Raw genomic sequence first — 21,563 nt, 5'->3', positions numbered from 1 at the left:
ACATGATGCGGTGCCTGATATTTTCATTTAAATAGCAATACATATCACCTAAAAATAAAGAGCTGATTATAAGTCACATCAAAGTATAACCGTTTTTTACATATAAAGATATACATCAGTCAAGTCCATGATTTCAATAAACGTTGCAAATATATCACCCCAAAGTACAAGCTATCCTTGGTTTAAAAATTGCTACGTGTAATTGAAACTTCAGAGTACACCCGGGGCAGTCGGACTAGCAGCTGCCTTTTGCCGTAAAAGACGAAATCAAAGAAGCTCGCCAGCACACCGTTCACAATTCTTTCCAGTTCCGGGCCCCTGACAGACCCGATATCCCCCGCGAACCGGTCCAGTACAGCATCAGGAAGCCCCAGAGCACTCACGAGCAAGGGCCGATCAGTGTAGGATCCGTGAGCCGTGCCGTCGATGGCCAGCTCAACACGCGGGCCGGCCAGGCGAGGCCAAAACTGATTCCAAGTCGGGTCCGTAGAGTTCGCGGCGCTGTGCCCCTGCCGCCCAGCCAGCAGAAACGGCTTGTCCAGGCCCTGGCTCCGAATCGGCTCCACGAGCTGGCCGTCAAAGTCGACGCCTCCGAGGACCCTCTTGTCGTTTCGGGTGAGTGTCGCCGCCGCACCGCCGCCCACAGAATGCGCATAGACTGCTATTTTCCCCAGGTCCAGGGACCCGGGGAACTTGTCGAGAAGCGATCTGGTGAGTGTGCGGTTGTGGAGCTGGTCGATGACAAAGGATAAATCGGCAGCCCGGACCTACGAGCCGTCAATATATATTGTTACTAACGTGAGAGATTCGGCGATGACAGCTGTGAGCCCTTACCTTTATGGCTTTTTCTTTGGCCGGCTCGTCATCACCCGAAATGTTCCTCCCTACAATGACGGTCCCGTCGGGGAACTCGACGAAATCAGCTTCGTACGGGTGGTCGACAGTGACTACCACGTAGCCCTGGCTGGCGAGAGATCTCGCACCCGCCCCGTATAAAAGCCGCGATTCTGAAAGGCCAGGTGTGAATAGCGCCACGGCATACTCCTTGCGTCTCTGCTTGGCCCCTCCACATGAGTTCAGCCTGTCCAGGTCGCAGAGCTCCATGTCAAAGGAGGAAAACAGCCCATCGTCGAGGCCGGCTTCCGCAGCCTGTCTCCCGTAATCTGCAGCCACTCTGGGCGTCATGTAGGGGACTTTCATGGAAGGACATGGGGTGCCTCGCTTTTCCACCGGTAGGAAGATGGAAAACAGGATGCGACGCCCATACACATGGTTGTTTGCATCGAGGGGATCGGCGGGCCGACTTGGGTCGGTGATTGATTCGACTCTCATGGCGACATCGTAGGGACCGACTGGCGGCGGTACCAAGATGGCTGATGCCATTGTTGAGAGGATGAGGCAACGTATTGTTTTCATGGTTCCGGAGGTTGGCTCAACTAGGGTTATGAATGTGTGAATAACACAGATGGAAGGAGTCTAACGATAGGATGATAGTATGATGTACTCTGACATATAATATGATTTGAGTCTGTAACAATAGGGAGCCGAGCTCATGATATATACTTGCATGAGTCCATGGTCAAGCCGGCAAAGCACGAAGCGGAACTAGGCCGAATATGACAACAATCCGGCGAGATACGGCACAACTGCCAGCAGAGCTTCGCAAGCTTGCAAGCAGTCTGGAAGGCAGGCTGTCAGCTTGAATTACACAAGCGAATTTGCTTTACTATGATTTGTTCTTCCTGTGGGCTGAATGACCAACGCGATGCATACGAGTCCATTGCGTGGTGTGCTTTGAATCTCGCTCGATAATTGCCTGATTAGGAAAGTGGATATTGTGTTCGGCGCCTCGACCGGGAGTTCAAACCGGCCGTTTACACAAATTCCGCCGGCATTCAAGTCGCACAAGATCAAGGAATATAATTTTCAGAATTAATCAGCCGGTCGCCCGCGTTCTGCCTCACTATTTGGAAATGGCACCAAGGGGTTGATGCTGTCCGTGACTCCGTGGACCTGACAGCTCCAACAGAAAGCTAGAACATGACAAACGAGATAGAATCACGAAAAAAATAGATCTCCCGTAGCCGACAATAAATATCCATTTTGTAATTTCCACGACCAAGGCTCTATTCACATTTTTACTGCTTCCCATGAGATGCCGCCCAGCTCTGCAGCTGATGAGGCACGCCATGCCGTCTGGCCAGAAACGCAAGAATACGGTCGTCCTTTGTCTGTCCCTGCAATACCGATGCCCAGGCCTGAATTTCCTCCTGAATGGCCTCCTGCAGCACCAGCTCAAGCCTCCTGATGTCGCGTCTACTTGCAGCCAGTCGTTTGAACTGCAGGGCCGCCCCCAACATGCCGAACGCAACCAGGAGTATCGCCACGGTCGCATTCGAAGCATATATGGGCCGTTGACGCATCGGACTCGGCGAGCTCTGCGCGGTGCCGTCTTTTGAAGAAAAACCGTGGCGATTGTCGCCTTGGCGGCCAGTGAACGGCCCAGGATACACCCAGCCCTGACGGTGCGACTCGTATAACCGCCGGTAGGACGGATCGCTGAGCAGATTGTGCGCTGCGACGATGAGCCGGTATCGCTCCAGGCGAACCGACTGCGGGAGATGACGGACTCGCGCGTCCGCACCCGACATGTCGGGGTGGTACATCTTCACAAGCTGGTTGAACCTGTCCTTGGAGTACGGGGCGCCAGGAGCAACCCCCAGGATCTCATGGGGTGTAGGAGCAGAGCTGGCCGGCCACTCGGGCAGCCCTGGCTGCCGTAGGGAGGACAGCGAATGTCGTCGTCTGGTGTTGGAGCTCCTCGAGCCATGGTATATGTGCGAGGCTCTGTGGAATGTCCTGGCGGTGAACATGGCTTCCAGTGATAACGACAGCAGGTCTCACTTGTGTAAATACAGACAACGTCACAGGTTTCTCGTGGCGTACATAGATAGACAGCAGCAGGTGGACTTGGCGATACTTGATGGAACTTATATCGTCACCAGTCGACAATGGCATCGCCGCTTTGTCCCCACGGTTGCAACTCTGCCGTTGCAACGACTGTTTTGAGGGGTTCGGGCTGCAACTGGCTCATAAACGCTCAGTGCCACGAACCTCTCTGCATATGCATGCCTCTTATGCATGGCCATTGTGTTGCTATCAAGGTGTTTTCTCCTCTCATCGCGTGCGTGGACCGCCCTGACGGAATATGCAACAAGGCTCTTGTTTGACCGTCCATGGGTCCTGAGCCTAGAGTGTAGTTGATACTATTGTTGCTTCACTAGGCAATGAATAAACTGCTGAGGCAAAGTCTTTCAAGAAGGTTATAAATATCTTGGTATAAAGGCTGACTTGTTTCACATGCCGACCTTGCAGGTTACACTTCAAAGGGCATACTCCTCACCTTGGGGTCAATTTCCCACAATAGCTTGACAATCTCAATGAATCATGGCCAACATAAAGATCAAAATCGGCGACACGGCATCGGTTCTGCTTGGTGCAGCATGGGACTGGGCGTGTATGTGAGCAGATTGTGATTGGACAAAACTGGCTCGAACCCTCGCATCGGAGACAAACGAGGCGGTTTCCGCAGTCCATCCTTGAATGAGATGGGATCAAGATGAGGTCGGAATTCAACTTCTTCCAAGTATGTAGATGCTAAAGATTCTGTCGGCATTTCTGGCAAGGCATGTATGTGATTGGGGGCTATGACCATGATGGTGTCCCCATACGCCAAGAAGAGAAAATTGTCATGACAAAATCTTTCCTGTATACGTTCCTGGATACAAATTCGAAAAGCGTAAAACAAGCGAGGCATTTTGTGCTGCCAGGCTGCAATTGAATATTACGGGCGTCAAATGCTGCCGCCTGTACGGAGTAGCGTCATGTGGCTGCGCAAAGAAGCTCCATCTGACGCCGCGTCACGCTATCCTTCTCCAACTGCTTCCACTTCTTCATCATCGTCCCGGATGTCGGTTGACAAGTGACTGCCGATGAGCATCCAGAACACAGTTGACGACTATTAACCCCCAGAAATGCCGCTGGGACCGTTTGATCTGCGTACCAATCGATCCCGGTGTTGCGCCTGCTCAGCAAGCCATCTCAAAGTAAGCCAGCCGCAACTCAACCCGCAGCCTCGTCTTGCGTTGGGACGCATCTCACACGACCAAGTGTTCTGGCCATGTTCCTTGTAGCAATTGCGCTCGTCGACGCGTCGCATGCGCATATCCGGCGCGGAATGCTGCCGCCAAGTTGATCCTCGTCGAGAGAGGCAAGCAGAAGACGGCAACAAACTGGTCGCAAAATGATGAGGCTGAGTCGCAGAGCACATCTCGTCGAAGGAGCTACTTGCCGCGTCCTGAATGCCTCACAGACCAAACATGCAACTACATGAGCTTCTTCGACGCCTTCACCAGGGCGAACAGCTTCACCGGCCGCGTGCGCACCGCCGGCGACGAGGTCAAGCAGCTCGCTGACCTACACTCTCGCAAAGGAAGCCACCTCTTCAACGCAATCTTGGCCGTCGGTGCAATGTACGCGGGGAAATTGAACCATCAGCGTGCGTCCTCGAAGCGGGAGGCCTTGTCAATCGCTTTCCAGCATTACTCGTATTCCATCCAAGGCCTACGAGAAGCGATTGATGGCATGAACCTAGGCACCAGCCCACGTCTGCCGAGGCACGAAAACCAGCGTGTTTGCATTCTGTGGACGACATTCTTTCTTGGCGTTTTCGAGGTGAGCAGTTTGACCTACATTCGATGCAAAGAAACGAGAGATATTGATGCACGCAGCTCATGAACGATGTCACGGGCCACGGGTGGCAGCAGCACATCATCCACGGCACATCCATGGCGCTCAAGCATAGTGGCCCAACCTCATGCCGGTCCGGCCCTGGATTTGCCTTCTTCATACAGGCGAGAATATTCGAAGTCAGCAGGTCCATTCTGTTCAACGAGCCGACCTTTCTTACGGAGCCGGAATGGGTCTCCTTGTCGCGAGACATGTGGACCGACGAGGAGCATCTCGCCGGAAGCAAAAACACATGGACCTCGTTGGACTCGCTACTAGACATCATGGTCATGTGTTCGAGTCTTCGTGTAAGGTCAGTTGTGAGAACCCTTTGTAACCACATGGCACGCCTGTGTTGTCGCTTACCCTGCTCTACCTCCCCGGGAAAGAAAAACCACGCACTAACTCTAAAGCAGAGCGGAGGCGTTCATACAAGGGCAAGGCTCTTCTCAGGATATGCCTCCATCCGATTCCGATGCCATGGCCATATCACAAGACGGACATCTTCTCCGCGAAGCCTTGCGCAGCTGGAGCGCAGCCTATATTCCAGATGCCGCGCTCCCGTCACCCAGCACATCCTCCACTTCAAACAAGGACCCAGAGAACATCAGACACTGTGCCGCAGACCCAAGTACGCTTTTGGCTCGTGTTTTCTACGCCTCCATCAGCATCTATCTCTCTGGCGTTTTCGACTACGAGCTGCCCCATTGGCAGCGACGTAACCTGCCAGTCCCGGCTCTCGACCCAGCCACGGTAGCGCAACACGTCTGCGCCATTCTAGCCCTCACGGATACTGGACTGAATCACACGGCACTGTCGCCGGTCCTGTTCTTGTTCCCTTTGCGAATTGCCGGCGCACGATCATGCCGCCAATGGCAGCGCGACCGAGTCGGCGCACTTTTGGACCACATAGGCATCGCATATGCTGTTGCTTCCGCCATCAGGGCCGACTTGGCGCAAGTGTGGAAAGCGAGAGCGGCTATTCCGAATCCAGAACTACAATTCGCGTGAAATCGAGGGCAATGTAGTCGGCGGCGTGTAGCATCAGCCTGGAGTGCGTGTCTGCCCCTGAGGCGGGAGATTACGGCAGAGGGTTTTGGTTACCCGTGGAGAATAAAGGGCACGTTTGCATGGATAAACTCTGTGGTTGTGCTGCATGGCGCGAGGGACAAGATGCGTCTGCATATTCTTTTCCCTAGTTTCCGCCATTCATGGCGTCCGTAGTACAGAAGGACCGTGGAGGTGACGCAGCATGTTGAAGCAGCCGGGCTTTGCCACAGCCTACTGATAATCAAAGTAGCACCAGCTCTGTATATTAGCTATGGGGACGCTGTAGATAGTGCCTAGTAGATGGAGAAGCCGTGACGCCGTATACAACGCCAAGCATGAATATATCGTTTAGTGTCTCCATAAAGGATATATGGAACTGAACCTGGCCGTACTTGACAGGTGTATCTCGCCTATCTCGCAACTGACGACGGCTAATCGGTCCTTGATACTTCTTCTCGGCTACGGGTCGTGAAAAATTCATGGGTGCAGTGTAATCGAGCAGCCAAGCAGACTATCCAACAGTCCATGTGACGGCGTTATAGATGTACCCAGAAGGTGCGAGGGTGGTTCGCAATGCGTTGAACCGTGAGAAACCACCTCCCATTGTCTACTTCTGCCTCTGGCACTGGGTTTTCGACCTCGTAACACGCCGACAACTGGAGCCACTCACGTGTGCTCGAGGTCCATGGCAGACAGGCCGTCCGGTCGGCTCGCTGCTCGTCTGTCCAGACCAGACACTACCAGACCTTGGGTACCGATTGCGGGGTACCATGATGCCAACTAGAACGCTGGTGTCCGTTGCTGGCCACAAACGCCGTCATTTGTGCTCCGTTTGGCACGTGTGAAATGTCCCTAGTCGAGCCCAGTTGCCCATTTGCTGACAAGTATACTAGTACTAATATCCGGGCAGATGCTGCTCCAAATTATCGAGGGTCCATCCTGGGAAATAGCAAGTGCTAGTTCATTTCAGCTTCATCCAGCGGCCTCACGCTAAGACGACGAGAAGCTGTCCCAATGACCAGTCTGATACTAGCACCTATTCCAACGGCTTTCGCTCCTTCACCCGCTCCATGACCCGGGACGAGTTTCGATCTGCACTCAAACGGAACAAGATTGAACTTCTCAGGTTCGTACCATTTGAGGAACAGCGCGACGCGGCTCCTTCCGCCAACGGCCAGGCAGACTCGGGCATTCCGAACCGGGTGTGCTTTGCATCGAAAGCATGAACTTTTGCTCTCTTGACGTAATCTTGCAGGTTATGTCAAGACTCAAGAGCACAGTAGGGATGAATTTGGGTTCCGGGTCCTCAAGCCGACATGGATCCTTTACGTTCCACATCATGACATGGGAGGGGCTGGACCCCAAATTAGCCCTTGGTTCTGTCATCGACTTTCACAATGGACCTTCACTCCCTGCCGCGGCCCTTACGCAACATGCTTGCATGATGATAGCAAATTTATCATGGTGAGCGTTTCAAAAGCTGCAATTGTCGGCGTGGAATGATTGACAGGAACAAACAAGAGCGGTCCAGATCCGGTAACGGCATGCTCCACGACTACAAAGGCGCATTGCTACCGGCCATCCCTGTCTCATGACCTCACTGGGGCATCACCAGTGCGTCCCGGCCGCGCTGCGCCATGATTGCCGCGTGAAGGCCTCGGATCACAGCAAACAGCCTGGTCTGAATATGTCGACGCCACTTGGAATGCCTCGGCGCTTGTCTAGCCAGATGAGTGCAATACAAGCGGGGGCACTCACTAACCCACGTGAGCTATTCTCGGACCTCAACACGTCGCACGTCGTCGTTTTTAGCGGTCAGGGAAAAGGTCCGTGTCTAATAGTAGTACATATGTAGAATGTGTACATAACGTAGGGCTGATGCGGTGGAGCGAAGCACGGTGGTGTCGGCTGGTGTGGTTCCTGACGGTCCATCGTTTGCCGTTATCCCGATAGACCAAGCACCAGGTGCCCTACATATTCTAATCTCAAATGCGACTTCTTTCAGCAGCAGAGCGAATTTGAGACAACTGCCATCGACATGCAAGCCATTGTCTTTCCCTGCATATTCGACCTCTTTGTTGGTTCGGCTCGCGTTTGGCGTTGGGTTGGTGCTGGCCAAGGCTTGTCGGGAAGAGCTGGGGTTGTTAGTAGTACAACAGCAGACCTGCGTCAAAGTGGGTAGGGGACAAGCTGATGACGCCACAGAAAACAGGCTGAGCCTGAGCTCCTTGTTCTTCAGTCTCTGCAATCTAAGCAGCTTCATCGACAGTCGGGGGCGACATCGGATTTCGTTCAGCTTCAGTCAGCCCAAAGTGTGGTCGGAAAGGGGCGTGTCAGCTTCGTGAACAGCCAAGGAGAAAGGGGACAATGAGTGATGGCAATCCTTAGTAGTTCTCCGGCGTGATTGTCTGATGGGGTCTCGAGCTGGCAAACAGTTTGGCGCCACATCGTTTAGGCTCGGCTTCTGTGGTGAAATACTCACGAATGGATGATGAGGGAGTGGTTCGAGGCGTTCAGATTCGCCTTTTTGCTGTTAGCGCCACCGGCCTGCACATGTGGCTCCCGTGGGCTGGCTTGTCGCCTGTCGGAAGCCTGTTTCTAAGCTTGCAAACCTTGGGACATCTGAAGCTTGACAGCTACGGGACACTGCCCCCCTCCTTGCAGCCGTACCCCAGTCAGTCGCATTCTCTCGCAGGTCACATTTCAAAAAGCTGAAGAATCCTCGTCACATCCTCTTTTCCCACTTGCATCCGGCTATAAGACCAGCAGGGCCCTCGCTGCATGACATTCGTACCGCTAGCTGCCGCATCCTTCCTTCCTCAAGCTATCTGAACGCGCCATTCGCATCCATCCGTCGACGTCTGCTGTCATCATAAGTCGCGTCCGCCGCTCCTTCCCGCGATAAGAACTTGAACATCGCCCTGCATCAAGTGTCCTGCTCTGGTAAATTTCACCGTCCTCGTCTGGAGCTGCCCTCTTTTCGCGCCATCCCAACAAAAGCCCCCATGATCTAATCACTTCGTCCCCAGGTGAATAATTCGTACAACCACGCACAATGGAGATTCCCGGCATTCTCAAGCTGGCCCTCTTCGGCGGCATTGCTCTGTTCGACATCATTTCGTTGGGCCTTCTAGCATATGGTACGTAATATCCCCATGGAGTCGACTCGACTTGGGAGATGCCATTTTTGAACCGTCCTGCTCACTTGTGACAATTTCACAGTTGTCAATTCGACGAGTGGTAGCGCCTACTATGGTTGGGGTTACTCGCACTACTCCAGCTCTCCGTCACAGGTCAACTTCATGCTCTTCAACACCATCTGGACCATCCTTGTCCTCGTCTACCTTGGCGTTTTCCCTCGCTTCCTGTCTTCCCTGTACCATAGCATCATTGCTCTAGCTTTATTGGGTATCAGCACTCTCTTCTGGTTTGCCGGCTCCATCGCCCTTGCCGCTTTCCTTGGTGCTGGTACCTGCAGCGGCAATAATGCTTTCTGCAGCATCTACAGATCGGCACAGGCTGCTACGGCCTTTGGCTTCTTCATCTGGGCCATGTTCACAACCCTTACGGTCTTTGAGCTACTCGCACTTCTCAAACACGGCTTCAGGAAGGGCGCCAATGCCGACAGCACCGGCAACCAAATGACCACTCAGACCGCTCAGACTTATCCTGGAGCCTAACATCCTGAACGAAACTCGTAGTACACACCATACTGTACGCCGATCTCGAGCGATTATGACGCAATTTAATTAGTCAATGTCAAACAGAAACATTGTCGATAATCAGTATGGCGTCTGCGCATTTTGGTTTTTTTTTTGTCTTCTCTTTTTCCTTGGATATGGTTCGTGCAGTGCTTGGTAATTGTACTTGGAGCTAGTGTACGGAGGAGATTGATACCCTCGCTCGAATTGGTTCCGTGGCGAAACAATATTAGGCATGAGAAGTTGCAAGTCTGGACGTGAAATTTATGCGATGAAATGGGTAACGGGGGCCTTTTTTTGGTTCATGACTTCGAGGGACAGTTTTGTCAGGGCTTCAAGATTTCAAAAGATTCGGCTACAAATAATATTCGATGTGGTCTTTTCTTTCCCCCCTTTTATTTTTCTTCAACATGGAGTCGTGCTTCCGAGATATGCCGACTGTGATGTCATTCTCGACACACTCAACATTTATTTGGTAACATCCTGCGCAATCTCCCAGTTGTGTCCGGCCGGATCATCAAACGTCACAGTCTTCAACCCCCAAGGTTTCACCTCTGGGCCCGACAAGAAGGTGACCCCCTTGGACCGCAGCCTCGCCATGGCAGCATCAAGATCATCCACCCAGATGCTCAGCTGGAACCGCTTACCAGCCTCGGGCGGCGCAACCTTGGCCGGCTGCACAAGTTCCTGCCCTGCAGAAGCCGCAAGCAAATTGATAATGAGGTTATTGAACTTGACGGCGCACGATTCGGCATCCTCATTGAGCACGCGCGCGCCAAAAACATCCGTATAGAAGGCCTTGGAGGCCGCCAGGTCCTCAGTCAAGAGGGACATGGCGGAAATGGTGAGCAGCGGTTCCGCAAACGTGGCGGTGGCCATGACGGTGAGGTCAACTTTGAGGATATAAGAGTGTGCAACAGAATGATGGTCGTGTCGACGTAGAGTCTTCTGAGCTAATGGAATGATGAGAAAACCAACGTCGCTCCAAAGCCTCAAGTGTGTGTCTTGTATGATTTCAAGAGTAACCAGCTTGACAAGAGTCGACATAGCATAACTCACCAGAATTCATATACATGCCCAAGTTCACGGTTTTTATTTTTCACGCCTGTGGCGCTTCGCTGCCTGGCCGTCAACGCCAATAGGCTGCCCACCGACGAGGCGTGTCCAAAAGGTCTGGTGGCGTTTGGGCTTCTCGGGGCCGTTGTTCCCATTCCAGGATGGTATCGCTTCACTCGCGATGGGCAGCCAATTACGTTGTGTGCCGGAAGGGCAGCTGAACAACCACTAAAAGAAGCCCTCGCACACCTTCCCTGGCAGAAATGGCCCGGGACTTCGGTGCTTGGTGTTGCACGATAAGGCACTGACGATTGACGTGCAAGTCGCGAGATTATGTGAAAGGCGGTAGGTTATGTCGTGAATTATTTCTCTGCTTCTCTGCGGGTTATTCTAACAGGACCACGGGGTTGTCACAAGAGCCCCGGTTTGTATGCAGCTTCTGTATTCGTGTTTTATTGTGTGGTGTCTGATCTAAGGAATGATTTGGTTCCTGAAGAGTTCTGAGTTTGGACTATATTATTTTTGGAAGAGTAGAAGCTTGAACTTGGGTGCCAGCTACTAACTTTCCCAGAGAGCATATCACAGGGTTAGGGTTAGGGCTACCCAATTGGTCAGCTTAGAGCAAAGAGCTTCGGGGCAAATCTATCAATGTATCGTCGACATATAACAGAGTATTAAAGCCCTTCTGGTTCTAATTTTGAGGTTTCCAACGACACGACTGATCAATGTTTATTAGGATGGCGTTCTGATAGACAGTGAGCGCCACCCCAGCCTGGACCATGTTGGAGACGGCGCACGTTTACCGTGTCAGACAAAAAGTATTGACTAGACCAGATACGTGGCCATCATGCCCTATACCTAATACTACTACATTGCATAAGTGCATCGTTGTTGACGCTCAGATATACTATTCTGCCGCAGACTGTATTGTATCTGCCAATGAGTTTAATGGGACGAGACAAGCAAGATTCCAGCACTTGCAGAGCTGGACAGAACTCTCTTCATTCTGAGCCGGACCTTCGAGCATGAGCAGAGTGGAACTGATCGAACCCCAGTTTTTTAATGAGTGGGTAATAACAATAATACTCCGTACTTGGTTATAAAAACAACAGCAACGATGACTTGCATGTTCCTGTTCCTGGATCATTTCGTCACGGATCGATTTCTGCCCCACACAAGCTTCTGAGGTAGTACAACAAGCGGCACTGGGGTTCAATGTTGTTTCAACATTGAATGTTTTGCCGGCTTGTGGCGCCTGGCCCTTCCAGCCTCCCGGTTTTCAATGCGCCAGCCTCTCTGGACTTTGGGACATGGCCCCACTGAAACCAGGGGCCTAGTCACCTGGATGGTAGAGCGGGTTACTGCATCAACAAGACGAGGCGCTTCAATGTTGAGTGATGTACTGAGTAGCGTCACTGGTGCTCCGGGAACAAAAACTCCAGGAACAACATTTAAAGGTACAAATCAATGCATATTGACTAGTATATCTGATACACGCACTTGACCTGTTGACTGCGTCTAATCAGGCTCCGTCTCGGTGCCTCTTTCCCTGTTGTTCACTGAGCATCCCAACGGCAAACCTCCGTAGTTCCTTCCCTGGTTTTGGGCGGACGTGCGTCATCTTACCCCGCCGGACCACCCATCACACCCGAAGCCCCAAGGTTGATGCTGGTGCCAGCCCTGAGCTCGAGCTCCAAGCTTGTCCCAGGCTTGGGCCGCAACAGTTGCCATGTGGACGCAAAGTACTCCGTACCTTGACAGTCATCTTTCGCTGAATCGACTGTGAGTATCTTGGCAGTTGGCAATTGCGTTTGCTCTTTAATCAATGCACGATGCCCGGTGCTTCCGGCCGGCTTGACCCAGGTGCGCGCAGCTGGAGCTTGCTTCGTATTGTAGTACAGAGTACGGAGTACATGCTGCTTTTTACCAGAGAAAACGTGCATGAGCGGGTGGATCCCATCGCACACCCAACCACCTCTTTTGTATCGTTGATCCATGCAGGCCGCCAGGACGAGACAAGGTCTGGCGAATCTATGCGCATTCTGGCCCTTGCATTTAGAACAACCTGCCTTTCCCAGCCAACCAGCCCATCCAATTAGTTAGTTTATTGTTTTCACCGAAGATCGACTTCGATTGTTATAATAGGTGTGCTTTCGTCGGTGATCCCCCCCCCGCCCATGATTCTTTTCTCTCTGTGCATTCCTGACATCCCACCTTGCCACGTTGTTTTGTGTCGTCACCCAAACCTCCAGACGCAACTTGGGTCCTTTGGAGCCATTTGCCCATCATGATATTCGCATTAGTGTTTGTGTGCACTCGCATCTCTCAAATCGTCACTCTGGTAAGCCGCGGCCAATGTTTGAAATCGCCTCATGATCCATCCGCGTCCGCTAGTTAAGCTAACCCGCGTCCCCAGCTTCCGCCGATGGGCATGCTCGCCTGGTTCATCAACATCTTCATCAGCCACAATGCCTTGACCCCCGACTCAATCCTCATCCTCTTTATTCTTGTCGTTCTTGCCCTTGCCTGGGCCGTCTTCACCCTCTTCAGCTACCACCGCTCGTCTGCCAACGCTCGCTTCATATGTCTGGTCGACCTTTGCTTCATGGGTGCTCTCATTGCCGGCGTTTATGAAATGCGAGGAATTGCAGACGCAAGCTGCTCCAACCCCGACTCAAGCTCCGTATGGTTTGCTCCGAATCACATCCCCGTCCCCAACTGGGGATGGCAGACGGACAAGCCCTGCGCCATGCTCAAGGCCAGCTGGGCGTTTGCCATCATGAACATCATCTTCTTCGCCACCACGGCTCTTGCCGCCTTTAGCCACGGCGACCACCTGGCTTACGAAGGCCGCGGCGCATATGTTGTAGAGCGCCGCCACCACCACTCCAGCCGTCACAGCCATCGTCACCGTAGCCGAAGCCGTTCTGGTGGATCCCGCCACAGCAGCCACCGAAGCCCGCATTCTCACCGCCGAGTCTACGTTTGAGGAGTCCTGTGCCACATGCGCTTACAAGAACCTGCCACTGGAGTCATGAGATTTGCCGCGGCCAATAGATGAGTCCCTTTGGCGAATGAATCATGAATTCAGAGCATGCCGTGCTTGGAGTTTGACAAAACGAAGCGACCACCCGCCGCGCCGCAGCTTGCTTGCTCCAGTGTTGACCATGTATGGCAAGGCAATGCAAAGCCGCAAGTGCGGCAGCTGACGGTTCCATGCACATGGATCCATGTTGCGTCTTATGTCTGGCGTCTGACGAAGGACTGCCGAGAGAAATCCATTTGTGTTTGATGCTCTGCGGCTGCGTTCTGGGAGACTGGACCTGGATATGGTGGAATGTTCTAATTGACTACTGCTATCGATCCCCTTTGTTTGGCAACAACCTCCTCCCCTCTCGCTCTTGTCTTCTCGCGTCAACGAAACGCCTTTGAGGGCCCGCTTATAGTTCGGAAGCAACACTCGGTATTGCGCGCAAAACAGATGTCTGCGGTGCGTTTTGTTCGTTCTGGACTACATATTTGTCTATAGTCGGTGTATGGATCTTGTGCGGATGCTTGGATACCCCATGCTTTTCTTTGCCGCGTTATCGAATGTGAACATAAACGTTGGCGCATATGCAATGTCAAATATCTCATGTATGCAATGGATACATTGAAACGTCTCGAATATCCTTGGTATCATAAACTACAGTCGCCTAATGCCGTGATTCATCCTCACCCACATGATAACCCCTTGCAACTCCACTACGACCTTGCTCTATCAACGTACTCGCTTCTTGGTCGAAATCCGTCCCCAACCCTTGCCATGTCCTATTGGACCGCAAATACTCAGCGCCGGGACTGGCTACGCCGTTGATACTAGCCAATTCGCCAGCAACTCTCTTTGTCACGGCGTTGGACTGTCCTCGGTTAGTATTTCCAGCGTCGATACCCTCGCTGCCATTATTATTCGTGCCAGAACCCCGCAGAGTGAGCTGCATCGGCCGGCTGTGACTGATGAGCTTGCCTGTCCGCAAGTCAAACTGCGGCGGTAGGGATTCCTCCCCTTCCACGCCACCATCCACGTCCTCCTCCTCTGCTGGCGCAGAATCATCTTGTCCCTGCGAGGCATGGCCCCCCTGGGAAGCCTCCGCTTCCTGCTTGAGCTTTTCAATGCCTCCCCACCATTCGCCGCCCCAAATTCTCTCCTCCTCGCTCATGAGTGCGACCTCCATTTCAAACGGCGTGACGACGGGCCGCCAGTATCCAACATCGTCCTCGATCAGTCCACTCTCCCAGCAGCCAACGACCACCCAGCCTTGTATCTCTGCAAAGTTTGCCAACTTGGCCGGGTTCAGCTTGCCCACCACAACCGTGTAGCTCTTCTTGCCGGCCTGCGCAATCTTTTTCCGCAGCAGGTCGATGGAAGCCAGGTAATTCGAGACGGAGAGGGTGTTGACCAAGATGCCCACGACGCCGGCGGAGGCCAGGGACAGGACCCGGGCGAACCGCCGACGCAGAAGACCCGCCGCCCTCAACGTCGGGTTGTCGACCGTCACCGCCGCCGACGAGTCCGTCGAGAGCACGTGCAGCGACGCAAAACGAGTCTGCAGCGCCAACAACAACGACGTGGGCGGGTCGGAAATGTGAAACAGCGCATGCGACCGGGCGGCCTCGTCTGTCATTTCCGGCCCCTCGATCCTCCGGTTGGGTATCACGGCCGCGGGATCCCGGGCCACGCTGGTCCCCAGGACGTTGGTATATCCGGACTCTTTCAACCCGCGCACGACGGCGTCCACGTGGTCCTGGTACGTCAGGTCTGCCATGACGACCACTTTGCTCGTCTTGTCGGCGAACTCGGCGCCAAACTTTGCGACGACGGCGCCGCGGTCGAGCCCGCGCGACGTGTAGACGTGGATGACGGGCAGCCGGCTCGTCGGGCTCAGACACGTCCTGCCGTAGTGCACCACGACCTCTGCGTCGGCGTGCTCCGCGGCGATTTCGTCCACGCAGCACGCGCTGTAGCTCGTGTCGGCCAGGATGTGAATCCGCGCCGTGTCGTCGGCCAGCTGGGCGTCTAGCAGCTGCACGACGCGCGGCGCGTCGACGAGCATGTGGTCTGGGAACTGGAGCGCGATCCTCCTCCACCCCGCCTGGCGGATTTGGCTGGCCGTGCTGCCGATTTCGTACGTCGACCGCAGTTCATCGTCGGGCAGGGTTGACGTTGGCAGCGATTCGGCGGCGGGCACGTCGAGAAGGTGGTCGTCGGGCGTGGATAGGACTGGCGCGGCGGCGAGTTCAGAGGCCATGGTTCTATCTGCTTCGGGACTATGTCAGTCCCTTGCGGCCGCGGTACAAAACTCTCACGAAGGGGCAGAGTTGACACATTGGCAGAGTTTAGCATCGAACGATGGTTATTTTTTTTTGCCAACTTGGCGGGGTGGTGGACCCTGTGTGAATGCGGGGTGTATGTGCGGGTTTCTGGATTTGCTGTTGGATGTGGTGGGTGCGGATTTGGGCCTGTGCCGGTGGCTGCTGGTGAGCAATCCAGGGCACCAGATTGGTTCGGCGGTTTCACGAAACTTTGGAACCGAGCCATATCAGACCAGTTGACCTGTTGACAGCAAAGCGGCAGCCTGTGTCATTCGAGACTTTTCGCTCTGATATCCCCAAATTTTGCCCAGGGAGACAAATACGATGAAAATGGATTGGCATTTCGCATTTATGCAGAGAGAATGTCAACGGGGGACCTTGCGCAGGAGTCCAACTGCTAGCCGTTCCGAGCCGGCACAACTTCAACGTTTGTATCGGCCCTTCTTGTTCGCCTTGGGTTGTGCCCATCGTTGGGATAGAATTCGGCTATTCGGTGAAGCTACCCTCGTGAGATTGTCATTTTGTTCAGGGGCGACAGCCGGCACCTTGGGCTCCAACTAATATTTGTCCATCTCTCCTAGTCGACTGACACTCCATTTCGGTCACGTCATTCGCTCACACACCAACCGATCACGAGTTCGCAGCCGCACTCTTGACGTTCAATCCGCGCTTCCAAGGCAGTGGTAAGCTACTCTCCAGGGGTTGGACAAGTATTGGACACGGACTCGGCCTAGGCTCGATATGCGACTGGCCCTCCTCTGGATTGCAACGCTCCGAGTCAGCTGAACACGCTTGACGAAATGGCTACCTCATTGGTTCCAGTCAACCCAGAGTTGCAGGGCTATTGGAATTAGGCCAAAGACACCAGACGCTTCACCTTCCACTTCACGACAAATACCGTTGCAAACAAAGGGACTGGCTTGCCGGCCCTGCAGATCACCACAATGAAGCCGAGCTGACCCCGGTGGGATTGCACCGAACCACCTTATCATGAACTACGCGCTATACTAGGATTTCGGCCCGTGCAGATGCTGCTGATATCGGGCGGATTATGGGACTTTGTCTTCACCGTAGGTCGGCCAGGAATCTCGGGTCGTCACTCTTGTTCGCCAGCAGATCTCTGAACCCTGGCCACGAACCGACGCTATATCAGCCCGCCGTCTTTAAGTCGCCACGAGGTTGCATGCTTAAAACGCATCATGGGAGGCAAATTGGTGCATAAAGGCGTGTTTGCGCGCTGCTTACCTCGAGTTACAACGAGGCCGTCGCCGATACAAGCCATTGTTACCCCCTGAGACATTGTATATACTGAAGTTGTATTTAGTTGTCACGGGGGCCCAGCACGCGCTTCTATAAGAGTCGCCAGACACAGATTCCTTGGGAAGACTGAAGTCGTCGTGAATTTAAGGGGTCATACCCGTCTCCTTTGCCAATTGTGTCACTTCAGTTTTGACAAGCTTCTTGCCTTCACTTGCTTCTGATTCTACTTGTGTTGGTACTTCTTTCGTATTTACTATCACTCGTCCAGTTGTACATCATTGGTACAGTTGAGACGTTTTCACGGCGCACAATGCACACCATAAGGTCTCTGTTTGTCATTCCCGGCGCAGTAGCCCTTGCAACAAGACAATTCCCAACCAGAAATTTAGCCTTGAATGACACCTTCACCGTCCAAGGCCATCCAGACCTCGTCGTTCCCCCGGGGTCCAGGCAAGCTGTAATCCAGGGTCTCTGCGACGACAAGGGATTCGACGAGAACCCTCCTCCCCCTCTGCCCCAAAGAGCAACGGCAGAAGATCTCAAGTTCCAGCCCGCGCTCGACTTCGACACAGACAGCTGCTACAATGTGCCTGCCATCGGCCCCGACGGACACATCGACCAAGGCCGATCCCGCCATGAAACCAACACGGAGGGCTGCCGGGACGAATACGACCTGGACCACAGCAACGTCTACTCCCGCCAACGCTGCAACAACGGCTGGTGCGCGTACCTGTACGACTACTTCTTCGAGAAGGACATTGGCGACCGCATCTGCATCGGCCACCAGTACGACTGGGAGCACCTGCAGGTGTGGACGAGAAACGGCGTGCCGCAGTTCGGGTGTGTCTCTGCCCACGGCAAATACGACGCGCGCCTCTGGAAGGACATCCCCAAGGAGGGCAACCACATGAAGGCCGTGTACAACAAGGACGGCGCCATCGGGACGCACTACTTCCGCTTCTCAATGGGTGCCGGCGACGAGCCGCCAGAGAACCACAAGCACGTCTGGTGGAGGTCGGCGCTCATCTCATACAACGGCTTCCCGCGCGTCGAACTGCGCGATAAACTTGTGGCCTATGACTTTGGCGCTGCGGATATTGCCATCTCGGATGCCGCCTTCGCATGGAATCTAGAGTCGTGCGCGGGCAAGATGAAGGCTCAGTTTGGAGACTTTGCGTTTGACTATAATTTGGACGACGGGTCTCCCGGCACGCCTGTATAGGAACAAGTGTTTGGTTTTGTGTCGGGAAGAAGCGTCAAGCGTCCTTGAATCCGGTGACGGAAACGAGCATACCGCATGCTTCTGATTTCGATTCCACGGGGCCTTCCTATACGGTTTCAGCGAGTGGCGGGGAGGCGTGTACATTTTTCTGCATGATGACGTATATAAGAACCTAGAGTATATGATTCCGCTGACATATTAGACAAAATATACGATGGTCCTATTTGGGTATACGCGCTAGAAAGCTGCTGGTTCATCGCTGTGGTCCGGCCCAGGACTTGCATGCAGAGAAACACCATCGTCGCGGCTGCATGGAGATAAGATGCGGGCGTGATGCGTGAAGCGAAACGACGCTGTTATAGCTACTGGTATAGAATCGTAGATACCGGCAGGTAACTGGCCACTTCATGTCGATGGATCTGGGATCGGAGCTGCACCGGGCCGTTGACAGTTGTGAATGGCCTCTGTTTAATTTGGAGGCCTACTTCTGTCTGGTATTAATGACAAGGGCCCCACCTTCTAGACATATTTATTCACAATGCAACGCGACCATGTGGAGAGGAAGGGAATGCTGGACATCTGTGTCCAGTGTGCAAAAATTATTTCTTCTTGGATATACATAGTTCCTAACCCTTGAGCTTTGGCAGCATCTCAACGTCGCGCTTCTAATACCTTATTTTCCATTACCGTGATTGTCGGACTGGGTTCTTTTTTAAAGCTTCCATTTCGCTTGACGTACGACCCACACAGCCACGTTGACATGGTACTATGGCGAGGAATAAGAGACATGCTGGTAAATATCTCGGGGCACGACTCGAATGGTGGACGAGTTTAGAACGTGCCCAATTAGGAAGTACGTGTATGCACCACATAGACGACATCTGTCATCTAAAGGTCCCGCTCCCGAACCGTTGCCACGGATTCACTTGAGCGCCAAAAAGACAAGGGTGTCCAATGTGTCTCCGGTCTTGTCGAGTCTATATACTAAAGGGCGTCGCAATTCTTTCTCCTTCGTCCAGTCTGACCTGGCGGCTCGCGGGTCCAACATTGTATCCCTCCATGTCTCTACGAGGCTGTCGAGGCCCCCCCGTATAGCCCTGTAGTGAATTATCAATGCTTCTTTTCAAGTAGAGTTTCAGTAGTCATTATTATCCATCCCCGAAACTTGCCTATTAACACTCATCCTTGGCACGTAACTGGAGCCTTGTCTGCTGTGAGGGGACATGTCTGGCGTCCAATGAATTTACTGGTGTAACCCTACACCTCGGGTGCGTAACTTCATGCGGCGGTATCTGCTGATTTGACGAAATGCCTGTCTCGGTGACTCTGGACCCTTTTTTGAAGACGTAGCCATTTCGCCGTTGTATAAAAGACCCTCTTTGTCCTTGCCCATTCCTCTACACCCAAAGAAGCTATTCCGATCTAAATCCCTTGAGCTCAAGGGCTACACACCCCGAGGATACTCCCAGTTGCCAGCAGAGGAAATTACCATGGCCAAGTCTGACCAAGGTCGGCATTTCCTGGCTGGCAAGACCATCGTTGTAGCTGGTGCTGGCATCGCCGGCCTCGCCTTCGCAATAGGCCTCCGAAAACAATGGAAGCACGGCCAAAAGCAACCTACCGTCATCATATATGATCGCGACAGCCCCGGCTCGGACGCGTGGAGACAAGGGCAAAACTACACCTTTTCAATATCAGGATACAGCGACGCCGGCGGGCTTGTCGCCCTGAAGAAGATGGGCATCATTGACGCTGTTTTCTCAAGTGCTGTTTCTGGGATAGACGGCTCTGGGTCGTTCACTATCTGGAGCCCAGACTGGGGCGAGCGTTTTCGTTCACAGCGACCGCCTATTGCAGGACTGCCTACGCCCAGTATTCGCATCGTCCGGAAGGAACTTATGCGCATTCTAACAGACGAGTGGGAGTCTTTTGAAAACAGCAGCATCCAATGGGGCACGCAATGCGTAAATGTTGCAAAGGCTCCCAATGGCAGACTTCGCGTATACTTGAGGGAAATCAGGCAAGGAGAAGAGGCTGGAGAAACCCATACCGAATGTGATGTCTTGATCGCCGCGGACGGGGCAAACAGCAAAATACGAAGAGTGCTCCGTCCACACGATGACTTGGAGTACATCGGCGCCGTATTGCGAGGAGGACTGGCCACATTCCCAGAGGGCGTTCCCAGCCCGGTAGACAAGGACTGGGGCTTCGTCATGGGCAACACGGGCGTGACATGCTTCATATCGCCCGTAGATCGGAACACGGTCATCTGGGCGGTCGGCAACCTAGAAACGGAGCCCGTCAAGGAGCTCACGCGCGAACAAGGCAAGGAGGAGCGCCGCGCGGTGGTCGACCAGGCCGCCGCGCTGGGTCACATCTTCCACGAGCCGTTCCCTACAATGACGAGGCAAACCGACCCCGGGTCCGTCTTGTGTATCAACGGCCGAGACAAGCAGCCCTTTCGGCACGGCGATATTTCCGACGTGCCCGTGGTTTTCATCGGCGACAGCAACCACGCCCTGAGTCCCTTTGCCGGCTTCGGCGCAAACCTAGCCCTTTCCGACGCATGCGATTTAGCGGAACAGCTGTGCCAGTCTCACGAGTCGCTGGCCAGGGCGGTGGAGGCGTATGATCAAATCAGCGAGCCTCGTGCGAGGCGGATATGGACTGAGTCACGGAAGAATCTGAGGGCAGGGCATAGCACTGGGGTTCGATATTGGTTCTTTGTGTGTCTCTTGTGTGTTGGGGATTGGGTGAGTTGGATTCTTGGCAAGGTCCGTAGACGGCGAGTTTGAAGCGCAGACCTTGGCGCGGGTACAAAGAGGAGGATGTTTGTTAGCAAAGCATTCGCTTTTATTCGGGTTGCTAAGGTTTTGTAGATGTGCGTTGTGAGTCTGTCGTGGTACGATGATTTTGTCTTGCCGACTCCAGAAGACTACCTCTTGTAAGAGGCCTCCAGGTTTGGCAGAGTCGTTAAAACAAAAGCAGAGGAATTTTAGCTAGATGGTGATAAAGTTGGCATAGCCAAATCTGCGCCATGTACGCCTTTGGTTGCCACCAGAAATTTAATTTTTATCCAACATTCAAGGTTTCTACATCTACAGGGTAGCGTTATACGCCGATGCGGAGGATGA

At 53.5% G+C, this 21,563-nt stretch overlaps 9 protein-coding genes across 9 annotated transcripts; 5 read left to right on the top strand and 4 right to left on the bottom strand.

Annotated features, from left to right (window-relative positions):
- Positions 1-182: 182 nt before the first annotated feature.
- On the bottom strand, positions 183-1,383 carry G6M90_00g095250 (uncharacterized protein; the record flags this gene model as incomplete). The annotated part of the gene is made up of 2 exons (XM_014691319.1): positions 183-767; positions 835-1,383. 2 exons carry the CDS (start codon positions 1,381-1,383, stop codon positions 183-185), a joined length of 1,134 nt encoding a protein of 377 aa, XP_014546805.1.
- Positions 1,384-2,138: 755 nt separating this feature from the next.
- On the bottom strand, positions 2,139-2,873 carry JID1_1 (J domain-containing protein 1; the record flags this gene model as incomplete). The annotated part of the gene is made up of 1 exon (XM_014691320.1): positions 2,139-2,873. One exon carries the CDS (start codon positions 2,871-2,873, stop codon positions 2,139-2,141), a length of 735 nt encoding a protein of 244 aa, XP_014546806.1.
- A 1,516-nt stretch (positions 2,874-4,389) lies between these two features.
- On the top strand, positions 4,390-5,799 carry G6M90_00g095230 (uncharacterized protein; the record flags this gene model as incomplete). Its single annotated transcript, XM_014691321.1, has 3 exons — positions 4,390-4,734; positions 4,791-5,101; positions 5,205-5,799. 3 exons carry the CDS (start codon positions 4,390-4,392, stop codon positions 5,797-5,799), a joined length of 1,251 nt encoding a protein of 416 aa, XP_014546807.1.
- A 3,094-nt stretch (positions 5,800-8,893) lies between these two features.
- G6M90_00g095220 (uncharacterized protein) lies at positions 8,894-9,518 on the top strand (the record flags this gene model as incomplete). Its single annotated transcript, XM_014691322.1, has 2 exons — positions 8,894-8,978; positions 9,061-9,518. 2 exons carry the CDS (start codon positions 8,894-8,896, stop codon positions 9,516-9,518), a joined length of 543 nt encoding a protein of 180 aa, XP_014546808.1.
- A 489-nt stretch (positions 9,519-10,007) lies between these two features.
- On the bottom strand, positions 10,008-10,586 carry G6M90_00g095210 (uncharacterized protein; the record flags this gene model as incomplete). Its single annotated transcript, XM_014691323.2, has 1 exon — positions 10,008-10,586. The coding sequence occupies one exon, from the start codon at positions 10,584-10,586 to the stop codon at positions 10,008-10,010; it is 579 nt and encodes a 192-aa protein (XP_014546809.2).
- Positions 10,587-12,882: 2,296 nt separating this feature from the next.
- On the top strand, positions 12,883-13,584 carry G6M90_00g095200 (uncharacterized protein; the record flags this gene model as incomplete). The annotated part of the gene is made up of 2 exons (XM_014691324.1): positions 12,883-12,936; positions 13,012-13,584. 2 exons carry the CDS (start codon positions 12,883-12,885, stop codon positions 13,582-13,584), a joined length of 627 nt encoding a protein of 208 aa, XP_014546810.1.
- Positions 13,585-14,290: 706 nt separating this feature from the next.
- Positions 14,291-15,883, bottom strand: DPH2 (2-(3-amino-3-carboxypropyl)histidine synthase subunit 2; the record flags this gene model as incomplete). Its single annotated transcript, XM_014691325.1, has 1 exon — positions 14,291-15,883. The coding sequence occupies one exon, from the start codon at positions 15,881-15,883 to the stop codon at positions 14,291-14,293; it is 1,593 nt and encodes a 530-aa protein (XP_014546811.1).
- Positions 15,884-17,517: 1,634 nt separating this feature from the next.
- On the top strand, positions 17,518-18,429 carry G6M90_00g095180 (uncharacterized protein; the record flags this gene model as incomplete). Its single annotated transcript, XM_014691326.1, has 1 exon — positions 17,518-18,429. One exon carries the CDS (start codon positions 17,518-17,520, stop codon positions 18,427-18,429), a length of 912 nt encoding a protein of 303 aa, XP_014546812.1.
- Positions 18,430-19,919: 1,490 nt separating this feature from the next.
- G6M90_00g095170 (uncharacterized protein) lies at positions 19,920-21,377 on the top strand (the record flags this gene model as incomplete). Its single annotated transcript, XM_014691327.2, has 2 exons — positions 19,920-21,182; positions 21,309-21,377. 2 exons carry the CDS (start codon positions 19,920-19,922, stop codon positions 21,375-21,377), a joined length of 1,332 nt encoding a protein of 443 aa, XP_014546813.2.
- Positions 21,378-21,563: the final 186 nt, after the last annotated feature.

Source organism: Metarhizium brunneum, chromosome 6 (genome assembly GCF_013426205.1).
Source record: "Metarhizium brunneum chromosome 6, complete sequence".
NCBI lineage: Eukaryota > Fungi > Ascomycota > Sordariomycetes > Hypocreales > Clavicipitaceae > Metarhizium > Metarhizium brunneum.
Note: the sequence above shows the minus strand (reverse complement) of the source record. Positions and strands in the feature narration are given on the sequence as shown.